This window comes from Cebus imitator, unplaced genomic scaffold, assembly GCF_001604975.1.
Source record: "Cebus imitator isolate Cc_AM_T3 unplaced genomic scaffold, Cebus_imitator-1.0 Scaffold13, whole genome shotgun sequence".
In the NCBI taxonomy this organism is placed as follows: Eukaryota; Metazoa; Chordata; class Mammalia; order Primates; family Cebidae; genus Cebus; species Cebus imitator.
In genome coordinates, this window is record NW_016107328.1 from 3,448,444 (window position 1) to 3,464,382 (window position 15,939).

Sequence of the window (15,939 nt, forward strand, 5' to 3'; positions counted from 1 at the left end):
TTTTAGTAGAGATGGTGTTTCTCCGTGTTGGTCAGATTGGTCTTGAACTCCTGACCTTAGGTGATCCGCCTACCTCAGCCTCCCAAAATGCTGGGATTATAGGAATGAGCTACTGCGCCCAGCTGTTCCTTCTCTTCTTATCACCTTGACCTGAAGAGGCGCCAACAGAGGCAGCAGCACAGACCCCTTTCTGCCCATGCAAGGGTAGAAATAATGCTGTTTGCATAGCTGCCCAGTGGAAAGAAGGGGACAGGTGGGTCTCAGGGAAGGCAAAAGGGCGCAGGGACCTCTCAAACCCAGTTTGCAGCTTCTCAGTAAGTGGTCCTCACACCACCTGCACCAGAATCACCTGGGAAGTAGTTGAGATGCAGATTCCTGGGTCCCAACCAATCAGAATCTGGGGACAGTAGGAGGTAGCCACCAGCTGAATTTCCTACAAGTCCCTGGGAATCTCTAGCCCCAAAAGCTTGCGGACCACAGACCAGCTTTCAATCCTGCCCCTGCACTGACACACAAGGAGAGATGAGAGACAGTTTATCTCCTCTGTCTCTAGGTCCTCCTTTGTAAAACAGGAATGATTCAAGTCTCTTGGTGCTCGCAGCCTCCAGACAAAGTTCCCAGTGCTTTAAACGCACAGGCTCGATTCTCACAGCCCCACGAGGCTTCTGCCTATTATCATCTCCATTTTGCAGCTGAAGAATCGGAGGTACCAGAAGCTTAACTGACTTGCCTGAGGCCACACAGCTCAGAGGAGACAGCTGAGATTCAAAGCTAGGTGGCCTGACTCCAGGGACCGTCTCCCCACCGCAGTGTGTGCCTGGAGAAGACAGGTTTTCAAGAAGCCCGCAGGTTCTGAGAGAGGGTGGGCTCGCTCTCGAGTGAGTGAGAACATGCCTGGCCACAAGATTTAGCAAGGGATCCCACAAACAGTGAATCTGTGTCAAATCTTGGACCAGATCCCTTTTTTCTATTTGCGCCTAACCTTGCTGCTGGTATAGGAGATGGTTTTAGGTGGAACATCATCATTCAACTTTTACAACTTTTACATTGATGAACATCATAAAATACATAACTAGCCCAAGAAATCCATGATGTCACATTGCTCAGAATAGCACACCAGGGTTTTTTAAGTAAATTATTTTTAAGGAAGAGATTATCAAGTAACTGGTGGTGTGGACTATGACAAAGGAGGACTGAGTGGTCCAGAGCACAGCCATGATCTGCCTTTCCCTGCTCTGCCCTGCCCTGCCCTGCCCAGGGAGGCCTGGCTTTGAAACCTGGCACTCTACTCCCTAGCTGTGTTCTCTTGGGCAGTCTTTGGACCTCACTGGGCCTCTATTTCACTCATACTCAAAATAAGGTAGTTTCCATCTATTATCCTCGAAGGGAGGCATGAGGACTCAAGGTGTAACCTGGGTACCACACATGGGCCAGTGTCCGGTTTCCCCCAGAGCTGTGCCCCCTGCTGCTGATGATGAGGAGGAAGAGGGGGAAGAAGGGGATGGTGGAATAAAAGCAACTGAAGTGTGGGAAGCCCGGAGTGTCCAAGCAAAACACATTCTGAGTCTATGCAGCCCAAAATATTAGTTTTGACTATTTCTTGCTTCTGTTCTCTGCTAGCCCTGCCTGTATCCCTCTAGCATCTAAGAGGTTGAAACTGGCCCTGAAAAGCCTCGAGGTCCGTTTAGTTCCACTGTGTTCCCACTAACATACGGAAAAACCAAGGCATGGGCAGAAAAGAGCTTTGTGGGCTACTGAGTCTCAAACACAGCCCTTTTCATATGACTAAGAGGCTCCACAAGCCTGGCTCATGATGACCCGCAGGACTCGGTAGACCTTCTACTAGGCTAGACGGCCCAGCTCTGTATGATTGGTTAGCTGCATGTATAATCCTCTGTGTGTGTGTGTGTGTGAGTGTGTGTATGAGTGTATGTGTGTGTGTATGTGTGTGAGAGAGAGTGTGTGTATGTGTGTGAGTGTGTGTGTATGTGAGAGTGTGTATGTGTGACAGAGAATGTGTGTGTGAGTGTGTGTGTGTGTATGTGAGAGTGTGTGTGTGTGTGACAGAGAATATGTGTGTGTGTGAGAGAGTGTGTGTGAAGAGTGTGTGTGTGTGAGAGAGAGAGAGAAAAAGAGTGTGAGAGTGTGTGTGTGTGTGTGTGTGTGTGTTTACTGAAGAAGACACTAAAAGTCAGGCCTGCTTTGACCCCTTAGGAGACCATGAGTTTAGGCATGACTCCAGGGAATGCAAAACTAGAGACTACAACCGCTAGGCTGTGCAGCTCCCTACCTGCCCGCTGCCCTGAGTCGCTCATGCTAATACTGAAGACTCAGCTGGAGTCTGCTTTGTCTCCCCTGGTAAGGGTCAAGTGTGAGCTGAGGAGAGTTTGGAGATTAAGTGCCAAGGAGGGCCATGTGGCTCCATGAAGGAACATGGGCTTTGAAATCTACACACTTTCCCCTGGACGTTACTAAAACTCTCCCAGCTTCGGTTTCTTCACCCTTGAATAATCGCATATTTTCTGTAGGGCTGGGCAGGGCACTGGAAGTGAAAAATGACTAGTTTTGCTAGAAGTCATTTGTCTAGACAGTTGTAAGTGGGAGCAACTGAGAATGTTCTCAGCATTTAAAAAGAAATGGTCGGGGACTGGGCACAGTGGCTCATGCCTGTTATCCCAGCACTTTGGGAGGCCAAAGGGGGCGGATCATGAGGTCAAGAGATGGAGACCATCCTGGCCAACATGGTGAAACCTGCCTCTACTAAAAATACAAAAATTAGCTGGATGTGGTGACGGGCGCCTGTAGTCCCAGCTACTTGGGAAGCTGAGGCAGGAGAATCACTTGAAACCAGGAGGCGGAGGTTGCAGTGAGCTGAGGTTGCGCCACTGCACTCCTGCCTGGCAACAGAGCAAGACTCTGTCAAAAAAAGGAAAGAAGGAAGGAAGGAAGAGAGGGAGAGAGGGAGGGAGGGAGGGAGGGAGGGAGGGAGGAAGGAAGGAAGGAAGGAACGAAGGAAGGAACGAAGGAAGGAAGGAAAGAAATGGTTATGCTGTACTAAGGAACGACAATTTACAAAAGGGCTTGTCCTCTCGACAAAGTCCAGTAAGGGCCTGCCTGGGTCCCTCTCCTTTGGGGATTCATTTCCTATTTTACGCGTTTGTACATTTTGTTCAACCTGACTCATTCTTAAGTTGAGCTAACAGCAAATATTTGGTCTTCTGAATTTCATCTTCTGTTCCCACCAAATGGAGTTCATTTTTAGACAAGCAGAAATTTTCAAGTGTACACTACTAGTTTGCAAATTTTAGAAACGTCATTGGCCAACACTGGTCTTGAGTTACTGTCTGGCGACCTCTCCACAAAAATAATATTAGCGGCCACTTACTAAGGCAGGCCCTGAAGTGTAATGCATCACAAACCCTTAACCCAATCCTATGAGGCAGATTTTGACATTTTCCATTTTTATACATGAAGAAATCAAGCTCAGATTAGATAAAAATGAATCTCCCCCCAGATAGCACCACCATGTAGTGGAGGTGGTGTGTAAGCCAGTTCTGACGGATTTCAAAGTCCATTCTCTGTCCCAAAAATTCTCTCTGGGTTTCTCCTGTCATGCCCAGTGCAAATGTCTTCACTTAACTTGTTGCCTTATCTTAAGTCTGCAGTAATTCCATTGACTTCCTCAGCTCTCCTTGGCCTCACTCATTTTCTCTGCTTGAGCTCTTCATAAACTAAGGAGTTCTAGAAGTCAATGATAATATGTTTCACCGTTACCAGCAAACTTAAATTTCCTACATTGCATTTATTTTTCGGTAGCAACCAAAGCTCAGGGAAGGCTTTGATCCTGGCACCGGGTCTTGCTTAGAATGGCCACCCTGCCCCACAGAAGTACAAGCCAAAGTGTAATACCTTCCCAGTGACTTTGTCCCGTTTGGCTAATGCTGATAATAAAGGTGACCTTTGCAGACAGAGGTGAAGTCTCTTGCAAAGGATTAGGCACAGGTTATCTGATCTTTAAGCAAAAGCCCAGATGCGAAGTTTCCTCAGTGATGTTTAAGTGCCTAGCTATCAAAACATCACTGTTATGGAAATTCCACAGGAAACCTAACTTCATTACTGTGAAATTGAAACTCTCTAACCCTGTAAGCCCTCCTTTCCCTCATTGGAACAGTTGTTTTTATAATGGGATTTTGCTTTTGTTTTTGCTTCTGTTGGTTTTTGTTGTTAATGTTAGGAAAGACAATTGCTCTGTTCCACAGTCTTAACCTTGAATTTGACATCAAGACTCAATCCCTCTGTAGACACAGCATCTACCTCAAGGTTCTATCATTGCCACAGATAACACACGCTCCACCTTTCCATTTCAACATGTTTTCACCAGGGGCTGGTTCCACAGTGGCCACCTACCCAGCGGCCTCCCACAAATCAGGTTTCCTTAAAACTGCAGCTTGACAGCTGTGTTTAAGGGGCATTGTAGCACAGGCACTGCTCCATACATTCTGTAAACCCACTTTGAGTATCCTTTATGGAACAGGCGGAGCACGGGTCACAGGACACAGAAAATACCAGTGTTCTGCCCTCCTGGAACTCACAGCTGGGGGTGGGAGAGATGGACATTCCCCCGACAGTCACAGAAATGGGAAAATGCAGCCTGGGGTAATTGCTTCAAAGGAAAATCTTAGGGGCCGAGAGGAAGAATTAGTACAGTGGGAAGGCTGAGCCTCCTCTGGAGCCTCTGCAGAGGTGAGTTTGGAGTTGACAAACGTGGGAGGGAAGAGCAGGGTGTGTTCCACGCAGAGGAAACAGCATATCCGGAGGCTCTGAGAACCAGGACGCCTTGCAAATTGGAGAAAGGCCGGTCACATGTAGCCAAGGCAGCAGAGCGCCAGGGTAATAAATGGCCCTTTCCTATTTGGGGGCCATTAGTCCAGGAAGTTGGATTTCCACCTTGAAGGTGTTTCTAAACCTCTCATTTCCCAGACTAAGAAACCCAGGCACAAGAGAAGAAGGAGGTGTCCCACTCAGTGAGAAGCAAAGTCAGCCTCAGCTTCTGGGGAGATTTGCCAGGAAACCAAACAAATCATACCCCTGAGACCCCCCTGCTGGTACAGCACCTTCCTGGGGTCTAGCCTTCATTGTGTATTTACAATTGTGTATTTTTTCTTGAAGAGGACCACCAAATTTGCAAAAGCTTTATGCCTCACCAAATATGAACCTGCCCTTTGTGAGAACTTGGGACTTCTGGCTTCAAAATTAACACAACTGTAATGCTGCCTCTACTTATTGGGGTGGAGTCAAAGCTACACAAGGAAGAACCCCTTTTTTGAATTCAGTGAAGCGGAATGTGAGGGAGCTGCCCTCACAGGTTCAGGGAAGGTCTGCAGCAGGACAGGCCAGAGGTCTGGCTGGGCCAGCCCTTTTATATCCCAACCTGTTTCTCAAAAGCCCTGATCCCCCTCCAAGACTGGGAAAGCCACCAAAGATCACTTTTAGTTTCTCTCTCACACCCAGAAACTCTTGCTTTTACGTGGCTTATTGGCGGTGACTGAGCTTCCCCAAATGAACAATACATTTGGGTGCACTGTTCCATTGCGACTGCTTGTTTCTAATTCATTTATCAACTGATAAGCGTAACCTTACTCAGAACCTCATTCCTCTTTCTCACTCATTCGAGTACTGAACCTCTGTTTAGACTTAGTCTGCCCAAGAGACTTACGACTCAAGGCTGTAAGACATATGAGCTGTAAGAGGCAGGATCTAGAGGTGTGTGGATCCTAGAAAGTGGACTGTTTGGGTCATGGAGCCCACATGCCCGAGTGCTGGCATTTCTCCAGATCTTTTTGCAGTAAGCAAACCAGGAACCAGTTCCTCCCATAACAATGTATCCTCTAGAGCGTGAGGTCCATGAGAGCAGCAAGAATGGGCTTGCTTTGCTCACCTATGCTGACTTATGACAGCTGCTCAGTAAGTAGTTGCCAAAAGAATGAATGAACAGGTGATGTTACCCAGAATTTTAAGTTCGAAGGCCCAGTCAGCAGGTGGAGTGATGAAAGTCACAGCAAATAATAGCTCTATTTGCCAATATGGAAGACATCTTATTATTTCTGCCCAAAACGTACCCAAATAGTACCCTGCCTCTGATGCACCTGAATTACGTCAAATCACTGAGGATGGAAGCAGACATGTCACTTAGTGTCAAAAACCAAAATCACTGTCTCTGCTCTACAGTCAATGATACTCGCAGGAACTAGACAGCCCTCTTTCCTTCTCAACACTTCACCAGAATTCCTTTCAATACACTATCAGGAAAAGTACTCAATTTTTCTTCCACCATCCCTGCCCTCAACAAATGTCCCTATATTGGGGCCTTATATTCTGCAAGAGAAAAGTGTTTTTGTTTAACCTCAGAGTTGCTGCCTCATGGTCCTGGTGGGTCTTCGGAAGTCATTTACCCTGACACCCCTTCCCCCAATATGACACAGACATAACATCCCTGAGTCCCAGAGTGGACACTCGAGGCATTGGTAATGAGAAGGGGTGTTTTTACAGCAACTTATGTGAATGTATGTGGTGTAAAACAGTCTCATCTCCTCTCCAAAGGACCCTGGAATGAGGTATTATTAGTCCCATTTTAAAGATGGAGAGAGTGAGGCTAGTAGACTCAGGGCAGGCCCTGAAGTCAGACCCCATGACTCAGCTCACAGGCTCTGGATCCCATTTCTCAGATGAGAACACCAGGGCCAAGGCAGGCTTGAGAATAGGAGCATGTCATCTGACCTTCAGGGCTTGTATGTGGACCCTAAACTGCCGTCTCTGAAGAGAGGACATTGCTGTAAATTAGTGTTTCAAAACAAGAAAGGTATCTCCTGCTGGAAAATCTCATCTTTATGCCCTTCCTTCCAAGGCTACCTTTATGCTCCTTGTGAATAAAAAGCACCCTGCCCCCCCTTGCCTTTGTTTCCCCAGGACTGGACAGCGACTTCCTCGCCGTGTTGAATGACTATCCGTCTCCTGACATCAGCCCCCCCATATTCCGCCGAGGGGAGAAATTGCGTGTGATTTCTGAGTGAGTAAGCTCTCCAAAACTTGTACAATCTTCAAAACAGTATAAACTTGGTTTGGGTGAAAATCATTTGATATTTAGCTAGAGTTGTCTAGTTCCACATGGGTCCTGGTCCTATTGTGAGGTGAGAAATTTGGCCCATACTACGACCCTCCTCTTTTAATGTGGCCAGTGCTCTAAAACCTTCCATGGCTCCCCACTGCCCAGTAGATCAAATTTAAACTTTTTAACTTGGTTTTTGAGATTCATTATGATCCAACCTCTTCTCATATTCTTCTCATCTCTCACCACATGTGCAGTATTGATGCTGTGTAGGAATGAAGACTGGGAAGGTGGCCCCAGGGTCTGGAAATCCTTTGGATGAGAAATATAAAAGATTTGCCCTCTCTTCTCTTGCCTCTGCAGTTTGATTCAATATAAGCTATAGAGCATGACAGGGACTCCAAATAAGCCCCTTTTATTTAGAACTTCATTGATGCAGATATGTGAGTCTATCTTTGGTTACACTGCAGATTAGAAATCAATATAGTAAACATTTATTTTTTAAAATCCCCCAACAGTTGAGAACCTTAGCTGCTAATCCCTGAAAGGCAGCTATTTCTAGCACATGGGAGGGTTTAGCAGTTGCTTGCCATGGAGGGCTCTCCACTGGATACACATACTTTAAAAAGTAAATTTTCAGATGAAGAAATTTGGGTTAACATGGCCAGTGACAGGTCTTAATAGAGGGATGTTCCCATCTGTCCTGGGTAAAATCTGATTACTCTGTTCATTCATCCTTTTGTTTCGCTGTTTACCTATCTCTGTGTTCTTCTCTGTTCTCGTTCTCACAGTGAAGGGGGCTGGTGGAAAGCTATTTCTCTTAGCACTGGTCGAGAGAGTTACATCCCTGGAATATGTGTGGCCAGAGTTTATCATGGGTGAGTACATTTCTCAAAAGGCATCCATTAAGCATGACACTTATGGGGGTGACTCATAAGGTAGAACAAAGATTCCAGCATCTATAGTGGAAATGAAGGCACCGGGTCAAGAAGAGATACTCCTGCTCCCAATCCAGTCAATAAGGAAAGGCTCAACCTTGGGCTCATTTATCCCTTCTGCTCTCTGGAACTCAACTTCTCCCACAGTGAAATGAAGGAAGTTGGGCCTTTCAGCTCTAACGTGGTATTCCTGGCACAGAGTGGTAAACAGCTGGGAAATGTTATCACAGGGCACAGCACGGTACAGAGACTAGAAGTCAGTTTGTCTAGTTTCAAATCCTGCCTCTGTCACTTACTGGCTGTGTGATAGTGAACAAGCTTTTTATGCATCACCTGTCAAATAGAGATCATAATATAGAATGATAGGGATAATAATATATGATAATATGATCAAAGTGTAGGGCTGTTAGGAGAATAAGATATACTGATAGATGCATAGTTCTTGGAGCAATGTCAGGCATTACAGTAAGCACTCGATAAATATTAGCTATATTCTAATCAAATACCTATCCAGAAACACACAGAATCCTTACTGCCAAAAATGCTTATGTGCCCTGCTTGAAAAATGGGTAAGATGAACTAGAGAAATCTTAGAAAACCAGGCTCAGCAGATAAGAAAATAAGCACTCTGCTTTCTCCTGTACTCATGCCAGTGAGGCCTCTGCTGCCTTCCCGGGTGGCTTTGGAGCCCTGCACATGTGAGCACAAATCTTGGCTTTCCTACTTCAATGTGAGGGCCTTAGAAAAGTGGCTTCACCTCCTGGAGTTACATTATCCTCTTCTGTCAAGTTACCAAAGCCAGAAGTTGGCAAAGAAGTGCACAGAATATTGGAAATGGGAAAGAAAGAAGGAGGAATCCATTGATAAATACTAAGTTACTTCTTCAAGTCCAGAGTAAGACTCTACATGCCACATGCTCATCTTGCAAGACAGAGATAACCACCTGAATCCTTTGAAGACTGAAATTCCACGTGTTTAATTTCAGTATTCACTATTTTCTAGTACTGTAGTAAATACTGTAGTAAAGTACTCCTGTAGTAGGAGAGTACTGTAAATTATTTGTGAATACCAGAAGCCATTCCCATGGCTAGGATGATACAGGTGAACAAAAGTGGAGCAGGAGCTGCTGTGTTCTGAAAGAGATGTGAGTCACATGACTCTTCTGCATCAGCTGCTTACCCTGGAGCCATTCATTCATTAGCAAGCATGCATCAGCGTCTTCATGCTGAAGCTGTGCAGCTGCAGCTGGCGGGAGCTGAGGGTGGTGAGGAACCCAGAGGAGTGACATAATTATGACCTCGAGGGGCTACCAATCTAACAGAAGTGATCACATCCCCTAATATATCAAAGAGGAAGAGCAGGGCTGGATGTGGTGGCTCACACTTGTAATCCCAGCACTTTGGAAGGCCAAGGTGGGTGGATCACTTGAAGTCAAGAATTCAAGACCAGCCCAGCCAACATGGTGAATCCCCATCTCTACTAAAAATACAAAAAAAAATTAGCAAGGCATGGTGGCACATGCCTGTAATCCCAGATACTTGAAAGGCTGAGGAAGGAGAATCACTTGAACTTGGGAGGTAGAGGATGCAGTGGGCCAAGATCACTCCACTGTTCTCCAGCCTGGGTGACACAGCAGGAATCCACCTCAATAAATTAATAAATAAATAAATGTAACTCCAGATATAAATAAATAAATAAAGGATAATGTAACTCCAGATATAAATAAATAAATAAAGGATAATGTAACTCCAGATATAAATAAATAAATAAAGGATAATGTAACTCCAGATATAAATAAATAAAAGAGCAGCAGCAAAGTATGTTGGTTATAGAATTGGATGTCCCAGAAAAATGAATTCTAATTTTAACTCTATCAACCGCTGACATGGTATCTTGGGCAAATTACTTAATCACTGGAACTCTTAGTATCCTCATCTGTGAAAGGGAGATATTGCTACCTATCTTGGTGGGTTCAGATGAGGATTAGGTTTCAAGTGCTTAGTGTGGTGGGTGGCCCATTCCCACCTGTCCTGGGGGAGGACTTGCTCGGGATCCTAATGGCTGTCTTCCTCCTTCCCAGCTGGCTCTTTGAGGGCCTGGGCAGAGATAAGGCCGAGGAGCTGCTGCAGCTGCCAGACACAAAGGTTGGCTCCTTCATGATCAGAGAGAGTGAGACCAAGAAAGGTAAGTGGCCTCCAACTCATCTAACCCTGTTTGAGGCAGACAAGCATATTTTGCTCCTGGCTGACTTGTGACATGGCTTCATTTTCCTTTCTCCTACATCCATGCAAATCGACCTGATGTAGTTAGCCCCCTGCAGCCCACACGCTGCTGGAGAGGCCAGTGTGAAAACAAGGGGACAGGCAGTGGGGAGCCAACTGGGCCCTGCCATGGGCCTGGCCAATATCAGGCCTGATGACTCCTGCTGGAAAATTTTCCAGCAACTGAGAACAAAACTGAACGTAGCCTGTAGACAGCACACTGGGCAGATAGAAGGTGGCCTTCAGCACAGGCCTGGTCTGTGTCCTCAAGCTCTGTGACTGACTTGCCTGAGTTCAGTTTTCTCATCTGTGAAATGGAGAGAAAATCCCTTTCTTATAAGGGTGTGGGGAGATTCAAATGTAATAATATTTGTATTGTTCCACCTGCACAGATGGCCCCGATATCAGGTTCCTCTGTGCTCTGCAACCAAAGCGGAGAATCAGCTGTGTCCTTTCCGTCACCACCATCTCTAGCATTATCATTTCCTTGCATCCTATGCATTAAGTACCTCAGTAAAAACACATAGTGTGAGCTCTTTGTCATGATTCAAAGCAAGGGTCACAAATTCCAATTTGAGCCTTACAAATTACTAAGTTACTGCCTCTCTCTCCCTAAGCCTCAGCTCCCTGATCTAGACCATGAAATTTACAGTAGGAGAGTACCGTGTTTATCCCAAAATACTTAACAGCTAGGATTTTCCCAGACTAAATAATAACTTTTTTTAAAATTCAGAAGGTATCTTCAAGTTCTTGGCTTGCTTCTTGTACCCTCGGTATCAAAGAAGAGAAAACACAGTATCTGAGAGTGCTTCTCATGCACCTAATAAGTGCCAAAGCTACCCGGTGCCGGAGCTTTTCACCAAAAGGAGCTTCAACTTTGCTTTCAGAGAGCAGGGATCAGATATATGTGATTAAAAAAAAATCCAAGATCGACTTTTCTCTCAAAAACCCAAATAGGCTGGGGGACAGAAAGATCAAAGCCAAAGAAAACATTATCTGCCTGACCCAGTGGTCCCCGAAGGCAGGATGCCCCGACTCAGAAAGAAACTCCTAAATTGGCCTGGCCAAGAACCCAGGGTGGGTGCCACAGCTCATCTAAAAATAAAGATATTATCAGGCAGATGAGTGATCATGCTGGAGCTGGGTGGGTGTGACAGGCCCACCTTGGGTATGCAAAGCTCTGACATTTTTTTACTTGTTACTCTTGACATGCTTACCACACTCCCAGTTCCGCTGACCTTACAGGAAGGCTCATGCTGGGTTGACTCAGGGCAGGCCTGGGGCACCCTGAGGGATGAGCTGATGACAAGGCTCACATCTCAAGGTGGCATTACCAAGCCCCGTGCCTCTGGCCATATCCCACTGAGGTTCGAGGCCTCTGCTTCTCCATCTTTAAAATAATTGGGGGCAATGCCTCCTATGATCTTTCTGAGAATTAATAGAAATTTCTTGGCAATTGCTTAGCCCTGCCCAGCAGAGATAGCAAAGAATCAATCAGCTCCCTTTCTCCTCTGTCTGGTAGGCATTTTCTACTCCTGAAATCCCAGAAGATAGAGCAGAGAGGACCCTAAAACATGGCCTACATCCAATTCTCTCACTTTGCATTTGGGGAAATCGAGGCACATGCCTGTAGTTCTGCTCCTACCAAGCCATATCAGGTCATTGCTCTAATAAGGGTTAAGGGACAATAACCCACCTTTCACATGTTTCTCAGGGACACCCAGAAAGATGACTCAACTGCTTCAAATTTCTGAGAAAACTAAGCTTAAGTCAGAGAGATTATAGACAAAGAAAGAGGCAATATTAACTGCAAGGACTCCCTCAAATGTGTGCTGTGGCAGCATTGGTGGGACAGAGGCTGAAAGAGGAAAACAGTAGGGATGACATTTTGGAATGTACTCGGGAAGGAGTCAGAAACGACCACAGGTCCTGGAGCTACAGGTTGAAACCAAACTACAATCATTCAATTTGGCCTCAGGATGTGGAAGCACCCCAAATGTGTTTGCCTCAAAAAGACAGAAGACAAGGCTGGGTGTGACAGCTCATGCCTGTAATCCCAGCACTTTTGGAGGCCAAGGTGGGTGGATCACTTGAGTCCAGGAGTTTGAGACCAGCTGGGCAATGTGGCAAAACCCCATCTCTACAAAAAACACAAAAATTAGCCGGGCATGGTGGCATGTGCCTGTAGTCCCAGCTACTCAGGAGGCTGAGGTGGGAGGATCCCTTGAGCCCAGGAGGTAGAGGTTGCAGTGAGCCAAGATCATGTCACTGTACTCCAGTCTGGACGACAGAGTGAGACCCAGTCTCAAAAAAAAAAAAAAGCAGAGAGGATGAAACCTGTGTTCCTGAAAACCTGTAAGAGCCATACGATGAACACATCTGCTTTGACACAATAACACACTCCTGCAATGGGAAGCAATGTCTAAACACAGGAGGATCTAGTGGAGGGAAGGGACGTGTGCTAGCATCACTGTTGTATCCCAAGGGTGGGCATGTCTCCCTGCCTCGGTGGTGGTGGGCTGGTTGGCTGGGTGCCTTCAGGTGGGGAAAGGTGGAACCCACTGACTTATCCTCCACCTCCTGCAGGGTTTTACTCGCTGTCGGTGAGACACAGGCAGGTAAAGCATTACCGCATTTTCCGCCTGCCCAACAACTGGTACTACATTTCCCCGAGGCTCACCTTCCAGTGCCTGGAGGACCTGGTGAACCACTATTCTGGTAAGAGACATTCAATCTGGACTAATTGCGATGGTGGGACCCCTCTTAGCTAATTGCTCTGCGGCGCCATCCACCTGGAATGCAGAGGGGTCACCAATAAATGCAGTGATTTACTCTTGCTTTCTGCCCATGCTGCCCTCATGATATGCTCTCTTGTTAATTCAGACCATAAATTTCAGACTGAAACAGACTGCCTGTGCGTGCTGCCTTAATAAGCAAAATGCAGCTAATCTCAAATTTGCCCTCTCTCTACCTGTACCTTCAACAAGTTAAGGTGTGCCTAGATTCACAACTGCAATCAGCTTGCACATCCCTAAGTGGGGCATACATCTTCAAGCCTCTGGGCTTTGTTCCAGACTGCCCCTCATTCTCCCTTTTCTGCTTGTCAAGATCCTCACTGGCCTTCAAGGCCAACATGAATCGCCTCTGCAATGAAGCTATAGGAGTTACCAGTAGCTGCCTGTCTTCGCTGTGCTCAGAGCACACCCAGGGTTCCTTTTCCAGAATTCCAATCATGCTTCCACGTGGTCTGTTTGATTGTGTGCTAATCTGTGTTCCTTAACAGGATCCTAAATACTAGGAATTGCATTTAATTCATTTCTGTGCCCTTTTCAGACCCAGGAGGAGGTCTGAATTCTCCCAGGCTGATGAGATGAGGAGCATCCACTAAGAGAAAGGAAGCACCTTTATCTTATGTGGTGTTGATAGCTGGAGAAGTAGGACACTGCCAGACAGAGAAAGTTGAGTTACACTGTGAAAGGTCCAAACATCAGCTCAGGAGTCAGGACTTTACCCTATTGTGAACAGTTGGCTAAATGCTAAATTTCCAAAAACCGGCTCTGGAAGCTCGGTTTCTATTCCAAATCTGCTCACTGTTAGCTGGGCAGCCTGGGGCTAGCTGTTTGTGCCTCACTTTCTTAATCTGTGCCAGGCAGACACTAATAGTCCCCCCTCTCAAGGACACCGTGAGGATCCACTGAGTTAGTGCATGGAAAGTGGGGAGGGTACCTGGCCCATAACCACGAGCTCCTATTAAATACCAGCCACTTTTACCCAGCAGAATATCGCTGTCCTCCTCGCTTCCTCTACATATTGGAGGCAGGAAAGGAAGAGGTTGCTTTTGCTTTGATAGCATCTTCCCCCTTCTGGGTTCAGGATGCTTGACCTCACACGCTGGGGCAGCTTTGCTGGCATTCTCTTGTATATGGGGTCTTGAACTGAGCAAACAAAGGGTATTTCAGGGAGAAACGAGTCTACAGGGCTTTGGTTATCACAGCTGGCCCACCAGAAGCAGCAGGGCATGGAGCAAAAATACCTGTTCAGGAGAGGCTGGTCCAAGCTCACATCTGCATCATGTGAGGCTTTGGGCAAGGTCAGCCACCCCTCAGAACCTGGGGTCCCCATTTATGGGAGGTGGGTGAATATGGACTCCTAGCAGGTGATTGAATAATCGCTAAACACAACACAACTGTTGACATAGCGTGTTCAGCATAGCCTGGCACACAGCAGATGCAAAATAAATGATAATAGATATTACTTCTGTGATGTCTGAAAACTTAGCAGCCAGGTAAAAACAAAAGAGGAAGGGAGTCCTGGAAACAGCCAACTTATATTGGTTTTGAGTAAAGGTTGGTTGTGGTATTTGGCTTTTAATAACAACCATCGGAGGGGGTGTGGAGACCAGAAGTTTTGCATAGACAAAAGCAAACATGAGAAGGATGCTGTCCTAGCAAAGCTTCTAGGGACCATGAGGCCGTGCGGCTACCAGGCCAGAAACACCCAAATCTACCTGCCGCTGCTTGACCATGGGGCACATCTCACCCCAGGCAGCACTGGCACCTTCCCACAATATGTTCCTGGTCATCGAACCACTCAATGGATTACAGTCATCCGTTCACTTCCGTGAATAACTGAAAAGGGTGTGAAAACCTGAAATTCTCCTTATGCCCCATTCAGAATCCCCTAGCAGAAACCCTACAGTCACTTTGATCTCCACTGGATTCATTCTAAAGACAGAATGAGAGGAACCGTTCACCAGGGGTTTAAATAGACATCTAACAACAGGTTGCCTATAATTTTTATCATGATGCTTTTAGGCAAATTACTTGACACCTTGCAGGCTGAGTTTTTTTTCTTTACAACTTGGGGATCAAAATGCAATAATCCTCACAGGATTGCTGCTAGTCCAAAAAAAAAAAATGCACGTGAAAAATGCGGCACTTAAAGTACACCATGCATGCTGGTTACTGACAGAACAGAGGGCACGGGCATAAATGAGCTCTAAAACATGGCTGGGAAAATCAAGGGCTGGGGACCTTGAGGGTCTGGGAACACTTGAATATAGAGTTGTTGGACCCTAAAGGTCCAGAGCAGCGTGCATTCTGATGAGGCATGTAGACAGGGGTGAAGGAGACCAGGGTGTCTGAATCCTACATACGGCTGGACGGTGTCTTTCTTCTTCGTTTAAGAGGCAATGGGTTGCTTTTAGAATGAGTCAATAAGATTGATTTTGGTCACATTTCTATGGCCCTGAGCAAGTTACTTCACCTCAAGATCCTCAGCTTTCTACTCCCCAAAATGGATATAAAAACATTGAGTTGATCAAGGGCTCAGTGTGATCCAGGGGGCAAGGCAAGCTTAGTGCTGGGGGCATGTGATATGCTTATGAGTGGTGGTTCTTTTGCTTTTTGTCAAAATTTATTTTTCACCCTGCATATTAACCTGTCTGAGGAAGGACACTCAGGAAGCGTCCCCTGCCTGAGCTGCACATTGCAGCTGATCTCTCCAGCCTTTGCATCTAACTTCATCTTCCTCGCCTCATAACCTGGGAGGTCGTTTCAATTTCCAACCCATGACAGATCATTATTTTAGATTCCCATCCAATAAAATCTCCCTCGAAATTCATGGTCTCACCTCC

General features: G+C 46.2%; 2 protein-coding genes across 7 annotated transcripts in view; one reads left to right on the forward strand and one right to left on the reverse strand.

Moving 5' to 3' along the window:
* LOC108283625 (thyroglobulin) overlaps window positions 1-15,939 on the reverse strand; it is a 180,776-nt gene that overhangs the window by 83,319 nt on the left and 81,518 nt on the right. The window lies entirely within an intron of this gene.
* Window positions 1-15,939, forward strand: part of SLA (Src like adaptor) — a 68,001-nt gene that overhangs the window by 47,368 nt on the left and 4,694 nt on the right. For all 6 annotated transcript variants that reach the window (XM_037728428.1, XM_037728433.1, XM_017500125.2 and 3 more), the window contains 4 exons: window positions 6,967-7,066; window positions 7,897-7,983; window positions 10,124-10,227; window positions 12,891-13,022. In XM_037728428.1, the coding sequence (XP_037584356.1) occupies window positions 6,967-7,066; window positions 7,897-7,983; window positions 10,124-10,227; window positions 12,891-13,022 (423 nt within the window). The remainder of the gene's footprint in view (window positions 1-6,966; window positions 7,067-7,896; window positions 7,984-10,123; window positions 10,228-12,890; window positions 13,023-15,939) is intronic.